General features: G+C 34.9%; 1 protein-coding gene across 1 annotated transcript; it reads right to left on the minus strand.

Annotated features, from left to right (window-relative positions):
* Window positions 1-921: 921 nt before the first annotated feature.
* Window positions 922-7,814, minus strand: LOC133699329 (receptor-like protein 4). Its single transcript, XM_062122552.1, has 9 exons — window positions 7,589-7,814; window positions 5,361-6,416; window positions 4,507-4,654; window positions 3,663-3,734; window positions 3,482-3,553; window positions 2,383-2,454; window positions 2,231-2,308; window positions 1,848-2,029; window positions 922-1,573 (listed from the first exon to the last, which is right to left on the minus strand). The coding sequence occupies exons 1-9, from the start codon at window positions 7,659-7,661 to the stop codon at window positions 1,452-1,454; spliced, it is 1,875 nt and encodes a 624-aa protein (XP_061978536.1). The 5' UTR covers window positions 7,662-7,814; the 3' UTR covers window positions 922-1,451.
* Window positions 7,815-8,364: the final 550 nt, after the last annotated feature.

Consider the following 8,364-nt stretch of genomic DNA (forward strand, 5'->3'; position numbering starts at 1 on the left):
AAAAATTAAAGACTAGAATGTAATTAATACAAGAGATTACAATTCTAAATTAAAAAAAATCAAGTAAGGCTTGATTGAATAAATTTTTATAATTATCCTAAAATAATATGTGATGTTATTTAAAAGAAAAATTGATATTTTATCATTTATATGATTTTTAGGTTTCTTTATAAATAGAATGTTATGACTCTTATTTTCTATACAATACAATAGAGTATATAAACACTTAAATACAAAAGAAAAGAACTAACACTCAAATATATAACAATCTCCCTCACCTAAAAGGGTTTAGAAATTTTTTTACTGGTGGTTCATGTAAATTACTGTTACAGATTATATACTTGATTGACTTGTGGTTTGCGACCTCCTTGAAGTAAATATTCAAAGCCAATAAAAATATCTAATTTTTAAATAATCTTAAAAAAACCTAAAAAACCTCTATATCTATTTAAGAAGATTTTTAGAAATCGTAATTTTTTTAAAATTTATAGTTTATGCGGAGAATATAAATTTTAAGAAAACCAAAAGTATCTTTGCACCTCAGTTCTCCCAAAAAATTCTGTCAACAAGATATTCTATTATCCCTCCGAATATGGACGCATGTCGGCATTGGGCCGTCTACTGCTAGAAAAATAGCTCACCGCAAGATATAGAGTGAGCCGAAAAGTTGTGTCTCGGTCACTTTTTAACTCAACTCCAACCCGAGTGAAAGCAATTGAAGCTATACTCGGTCCGGATCATTGCTTCGCCATAACGAATAGGCTTAGCTTCCCAGCCCAAAGGGAAATGCCCAGAACATTTTCCAACGAGAAGCATAACTGGTGACAATTCCAGGTATTCAAGAATGTTTGTTCTTGTATAGATTAGTCTCCTTCATATTATTATTATTATGTTCAAGAAACAAACGCATAAGACACAAAATTAGTGGGAATCAATACAAGTGCTTGTTTGCACAAAAGCATTCACTTGTATTCTTCTGGAGAAACATAGCAAGATAGAACCATTACGAACAGCTGAAAAAGTTAATGGGAATTACATGTGTATCCGCTATTGATCTAGATCATAGTTTTGTGACTTCATGGAGATATATTACAACACTCTTCCTATGAACCTAAAAACAAAATAAAGAAAAAAAAAGGAAACATTTTGATATCACTATGTATCAGTGCTTCGAAGCCATACAACCTTCCTTAGCCAGTACTGAGCCAAAAAAATTGCAGATTTGAAGCAGCGTGTATGGTTTTTCATTCTATATGACATTCGGTGGCCCTGAAGGTGGATAGGATCTTCGATTGGTGTTTCTCACTCTCCAAACTTAACCAAACGAAAATTTGCAGAACCCTGAGTTCCACAAGAATGGGAGTTCAAATCAAAGTGGGTGGATTCATGTTAAGAAATAAACTAATCAGAATCCAAAAACCAGCAGAGGAGCAAGTTTAAAATGGACTGTATCATGATAGTAAGCTAGGCCCGTTCTCAGCAGCTGTCCGAGCATTGCCATGACTATAATGCCTTGTCATCTGGATATCATGCGATAATTGCGTCCTTGCTTTTGCATATGGGGCACCTCTTTCTGTAAACAAGAGAAAGCACACTGTAAGTTCGCAAAGAGGAGAAAATCAAGCAGATTTGTGCTTTCGAGCACTTCATCCACAACCATGTCTGAGACAACACTATTTTTTCTCTTATACACAGGGAATAGAATCTAGGTGTTGCTTATAATTAACTTTGCGTGCCACTTTATTTTTTGATGTATCTTTGCCATTAAAATCACTGATCAATAAAAGTTAGGAAACCAAATTATGCTATCATGTATGTATATCTGAGTTTATCATGAAAACCTTTACCTGCAATCTGCTGTGCACGGAGAATATTCTGTCGTCTTTTCCACCAACACATTGAACAGATAACCATTAGAAGGAATCCCACGGATGTACCAAATGCAATGCCAATTTTCTCACCAGCAGAAAGGTGAGGGCCACATGTACGCAACCCAGGTATGCCACAAAGACCTGCATTATCTGTAAAACTGCACAAACTACAGTAAGTATAATTTTAGACATGGTTATAAATGAAATTTAGTTATGGCTTTTTTCTTTCACTGTGATAAAAATAAGCAAAGGATGCAAGTATAGTCTAAGTAAACATATTCAACATATCATAAACATGTTATGATACGTATTCCATTCAAAGCCAGCAATATTAAAGAGCAACACTTGTTGCAGCATACTTGAAGCTAGCTCCATGCAAAAGTCTTCCTCCTAGCGCTGCTGGGACCCTTCCAGACAGAGAGTTACCATTGAGATTCCTGTACCATAACAGCATAAATTGTAGTTCGAATATATACTTCCGTGGATTAATTAACTGCAAGAAAATTCTTACAGTCTTCGCAATGATGTCAACTGTCCAAGGCTTTCAGGAATTGATCCATTTAAGGAATTGTATGAAAGGTCACTGTACGCAACAGATATGATCAGACATTTTATTAGTACAGTTAAATCACATGATTAGGATTGGAAAATGCACTTCTATTTGCATCCAGCTTCTGGTGTTTCACCCAGAAGTTAACATTGAGTTGATTCACATTTCCACATGAGCAGAATCACCTTTTCTTTGTTCTTCTTTTTTGTCTAAAAACAAAGTTAATTAAAAAAAAAAAAAAGGGTTGCAAATTGACATTATGCTGACTGCACATTTCCTCGAGCACAGGATCACATTACTGACAAAATATGACTACTAACACCAGAAAGAGGAGGCAACAAGAAACTATATTTGCTTCTTTTTCATTAAGTATTTCTTTCTTTCTAATTCTTTACCATTCTGCATACTTAGTGGGGAAAGATCAAGTTATCCATGATACCATGCATGCACAAACTAATACGAACCACCAATTGATTTTCACAGTGATTGCTGAATTGCCTTTATGGCTGTGCTCCTTCTATGCCACAATTATATAATTTTTATTGTTAAAATTTGTGTTCCTTATTCCATTATACATTGACTACTTGGATATTCACTTGATTTTATTTGTTTGTGCTAGCAGTGGCTAATTTTTCCTACGTGAAAATCTTCAGCACAAGTTACATATTTATGTCCTATCAAACCCAGCTAAATGCGAGTTGCATCATGGACTTTGCTATGAATTTGAATTAAGCAAACATCAACTTCCTCATTTTGCATCTTATCAAATAATTCAAATGCAAAATCAGTGAAAAAGTAAAGTTCTATTTGTTGTTAAAGCAAGCAGGAGATGTGGCTGGTTGGAGGAACAAAGGATTTGAATGGACAAACTACTATAAGCAAATTGTTTCTAAGAAAATAAATGATAATGCAAGATAATCATATAGTAATCATATTTTATCAAGTCTCTGTCGCATACACTCGCATTAGCTCCTTTGGTGGAAGCTATTATCATCAGTGAACAGTTTTATTTGTGTAGAAATATGAGTTAATAATGGGGTAAATGGATAAGCAGACTTACAGTACTACCAACCCAGGTATTGTTCCGATTGATGGTGGAACAGCTCCCCGGATGCTGTTATCACTCAAGTTTCTGTAAATGTAGAAAGTCGGAGCAAATTAAGAGATGAAAACAGAGAGTTAAATATTACAAGGTCTGAGTTTTAGTTGCAAGAAGAGGACCATAAGTGCTAGAAACTTACATGTTCTGCAAATGACGTAGTCTGGATATGTCATTTGGCAAGAAACCCCTCAAACCTTGGTTGTCAAGGGAACTGACCATGAAGAAGTAATCCGTATTAAGTGATGGATAATATTGACATCTTAAGATAACAAGAATTAAATTAATAATTTTAATGTCAAATTAACTGGAGAAGTGACCTATGAATCAGCCAAATATAGGAAAAAATCGAAGGTATTATTAGTAGTAGATCTCCAAATTAACTTAATGAAACATATTTATTTCATGTAAAATTCTTAATATAAAGTCTGTCAACAGATATGTATATTACTTAGAGCTTTTATTTCTCACCTGAAAGTATGTGCGGAATGAGAAATGCTTTTCAGGAAGCCTCTTAGTATGGATTACATAACTTCCCTTTATATATATTAAACTAGAAGACCAGAAAGCGAACAGCACAATCATCATGTCTTTGAACAATGCCAAGATTGAGTACTTTCTAAATTTATTATCAGTACCCGAGATTTTTCTTCAGCAAAAAAAAAACAAGGCGAAGCTAAACTATTTAACATTTTCTGCACATTTTGTATGGATAAACCATTAAGAAGGTGGTGAGTTTGAATGCACGAACAAGGTTACAAACTTTGCAAACGTATTATGAGCACCACAGAAAGATTTCTTGTTTAACAATAAAATGCTGAACTAATTAAAAGTTTTATGACTTTGAGTGGAATAAAGCACTGAGAAGGTAATGAGTGGCGTGAATGAATAATAAGAAGGATTCAATAAAAGACAATATGTGGTTCAGATAAATCATAGTGAAAAATGAATAAAAATGAATTTGAGGAAAAGGATCGAGACAGTACAGTCCATCGATAAACCATTTGCTGCTAGTCTTGTCAAAATGGCAATCTGCTCCATTCCATGGATGTTCTTGGGGAACACATGGATCACCATTCCACCCAAACCGAAGAGGAAGGCTCAATGCACTCTTCAATGACTGTAAAGCTCTAACTGATAAAAAGAACATTCAGATTAGTAACAGTTTACACATTCCGAACTTTTTGCAGAATTGCTTTTCCTATCTATATAATAAATCTGAGCAAAAAGAACCATAAGACAAACTTCAAAACGTGTGTTTTATGAAATGAAGATCAATGGCAGATCTATAGCAACGAAACATGTGTTTGAACAGTTTCTTCTAAATACCTGCAGAACTGCATCTAAGACTTCAAAACAGCAGAAGATAAAAAGGTCTGCACCAATGTCATGTCACATAAACCAACAACGTGACACAATTTGTAAGGTAATTAGGAGCCCATTTTAAATAATGGCCAAACAAGAGGTTACAACAAATTGATCCAAAACCCTCATGATGCAACCATGAGAAGATTTTGGTTGCTAATCAATTGCGTCAAACTTCAACTTTTTTTGTTTTTTTGTTATATGCAAGATGGTCAGTGAGAGAAGTGCCAATTTAATAGGTAAAATCGTGATTAGCTTAGGATCAATGCCCATCAAAAGTCAACTTAGTGTTGAATAATACATTACTTGATATGGTATTTATATGCATTTTTTTAAGCAATGAAAGAATTCTAATTCTGCAAACTTCCACAACTTAGGGGTATATGCATGTAGCAAGCCTCATTCTAGTGCGCCCTATATATTCCTTGAATAGAAATAAACAGGAATTTTATTAAGAATGAGATGGTATATGCACCTTCTTCCAATAAAGTTTCGGACTCAGCTGTAAGAATCTCAAACACCTCAATAGCATTGATTATGGCATGACTGCCTTCTTTAGGATGCAAACCGATCGTCAGAGTTCTTCCACTAACAGTGACTGTGGTGTTAAGTACAAGGGCAGTATACCGATCCCCACTCATTTTGACAATGTCTACATCTTCAAAAGCAACAACACCATTAATCAAAATGTCAAATACCCTTTTCCCTGCTGCAGTGACTGAAGAATCAATCTCAGCAAAGTGTAACCAAATCGAGTAGTTTCTATTGGGATCCACATCCATTGTGTATGCTAAATCTGGTTGAGTATCAGTGCTAACCAGGGCTGTCTGATAAAGAGCTTCTGGATAATAGTTTGGTGCATTTGAAGCCTTCTTGATGCCACTTTCAGTAGATCTAGCTATATCAGATCCCTGGCCAAAAGTTTTGATTGGACTCCAAAATCTATCCCCACCCCAGTGATCCCCACTATAATCAACATCAAATTTCGGTTTCCCATTACCACAGCTCAATCTGGCGGCTGTTCTAAGGATTATCCCTTGAACCCATGCTGGGCCAAAATAGTATGCTCTATCTTCCATTTGAAGAATCTCAATGGAAAGTATTGCTGGATCTCCATGACCTGTGCTGTGGAAACAGATAGAGGCAGTTCCATCCGTTAAAAACACTAAAGCTTCAGTAAATACTTGGTCATCATGGTTAGTCCAACCAGATTTCAAAGAATAAATTTGGGTGCCTTCAATGGAAATGTCAAATAATGGTTCATTATCAAAATTACGATGTCCATCTAGTCCAAAGAAGACCCTTACAGTATAATGCCCCTTTGGCACTCTATTAATATTGTAGCAATTGTTGGGACCTGATGATAGGGGGAAATAGCGAATAGTTTTTAGTGGAGGACTGATGTCACTTGGGCGTGTTGCGTTTGCTGGAATCCCTCCTGTATATGCAAAATCCTTATACCAAAGTGTATTGGTTGGTGCTGTATGAACATTCACGCGAGCTCCACAACTTATGCGCATAACCCAAGGTGCTGTAGGAAGATTAGAAATCTATTAAGTAACATTGAAAAAGAAGAATGGATTATATAATGTCAAAGCAAACATATTCATTGCTCTAGCCTCTAGCACTTCATTCAAGCATACAAGACTGAACTCACATTTGTTAAATGATTCAAGTTGTGCAAATATCTAACCAGATATTCCTTGTTACTTCAATGTCTAGTTGCAAAAGTGAATTAGCACCCAACATATTACACACATTTTCGCTGTCTAAGCTACTACTAAGCAAATGACAATCTATCAATAGTTTCTGCTCTAGAATCTAATGGCCCGGTCTACTGGACAATTTTACAGAAATGATCAACTATCCGAATAAAACAACAGAATGAATCAACAAATAAAGAAAGAAAGAATTCTCTCGCTTGCCATTTCAATTTTCCATATACATCACAGTATAATATGTTTCATGGAAAATTTTATGCGTTGAGGTAGAGTAACTAGTGTCATCCTATTAGTTACTAACTGGCCCACTTAAAGAAAGAGATAGACATAAGAAAAAAGAGAAAATAAAATTCATAACCCACGAAAAATTATAAGAATATATACACCTAGAATTTCTTTGCTCTACTTGTATTCATCTCTTTCATTAAAGTGGGCAGGATGCCACTAGTTACCACATGAGCATCATAAAATTACTCTATGTTTCATGTTCTTGTCTCCCAATAAAATATTGAATCAAGAATAACTAAACCAAATAGCTGTACAGGTCCCAATTTAGTCAATTATTCTTGCTTTCTCAACAAATACATAACAGAGAAAAAACTCCAAACGTAAAACTTCCTTCTTCCTCTCTTTTCCTACACCTTCTCAACAATCAAACAGATCCAAATCACACCCACTCCATATCCATAACCATAGATTTCAATAACAAAAACACACACACACTGTTTTCCCATTCTGCTCCTCTATCCAAACGCTAAAAGAAAAAACTAAAAACCAACAAAACCGAAACAACTCCTCTTAATCAGAAGCAAGAAACTTAAAAACCAGAAAACAGTTTATAATCATCAACACCTTTCACGATAACACGAAATTCACTTCGCAAATCAACAATCCAAATCCCTAACAACGAAGAATCAATCTTTACAGCAGGAACTGAAACAAAAAAAAAAGCCAATTAAGTTCAGCAGAGAAAGCTTCTTACCTTGTCTGGCTATACAAGTAGAGAAAGCTAAGCAAAAAAGAAGAGTCCATAGTAGGAATGGAAATCTCTGCATTATTTTAGCATTCAAAATTTGCTTTCTTCTTTTTTAGCCAGTCGCTCTCTTTCTCTAGTGTTTCACCGCTTTCCACATTCTTGCACTGTCTTCTTCTTCTTTTTTCAGATAGGGAAAGAGGAAAGTAGCAGAGAGTGAGAGTGAGAGTGAGAGTGATGCAAGTGTTTGCAGGTATTATAAAAATCTATGTGGGCAAACTACAGTTATAGTCCTCGATTATGAAAAATGTTTCAATTTGGACCTACATGTTAATAACTTGTGCGGGCATACAGAAAGATTATGTTATAGTTCTCTATAATACGATATTATAGGAGGATATTAGATTTAAATTAAATATAAAACTAAACCTGAAAAAGCAAGGTAAATACAAAGATGAGAATCTTATTGGCATGAATCTCGTTCTTTATTATATCCATTTTGATTATTTATATTAATTTAAATATAATTACAAATAAATAAAGTAACATTAATCACCACTTATTAATCCATTGATGATCGAACCATCTTGTTTTTTGTTTTTTAGTTTAATGTGGGTGTTCAGGTCAGCTTGCGTATACCTCGACTGATCCCACGGGCCCTAAGTTAACGACCATATAAACCTCCAGTGACCATCATATGAGCAACCATAGGGCTCGACCCTGAAACCACAGAAGGAGCAAACCTCTTAATTTCAAGCTCTTACCATTGGATCACCACCTAGATG

Source organism: Populus nigra, chromosome 7 (assembly GCF_951802175.1).
Source record: "Populus nigra chromosome 7, ddPopNigr1.1, whole genome shotgun sequence".
Classification (NCBI taxonomy): domain Eukaryota; kingdom Viridiplantae; phylum Streptophyta; class Magnoliopsida; order Malpighiales; family Salicaceae; genus Populus; species Populus nigra.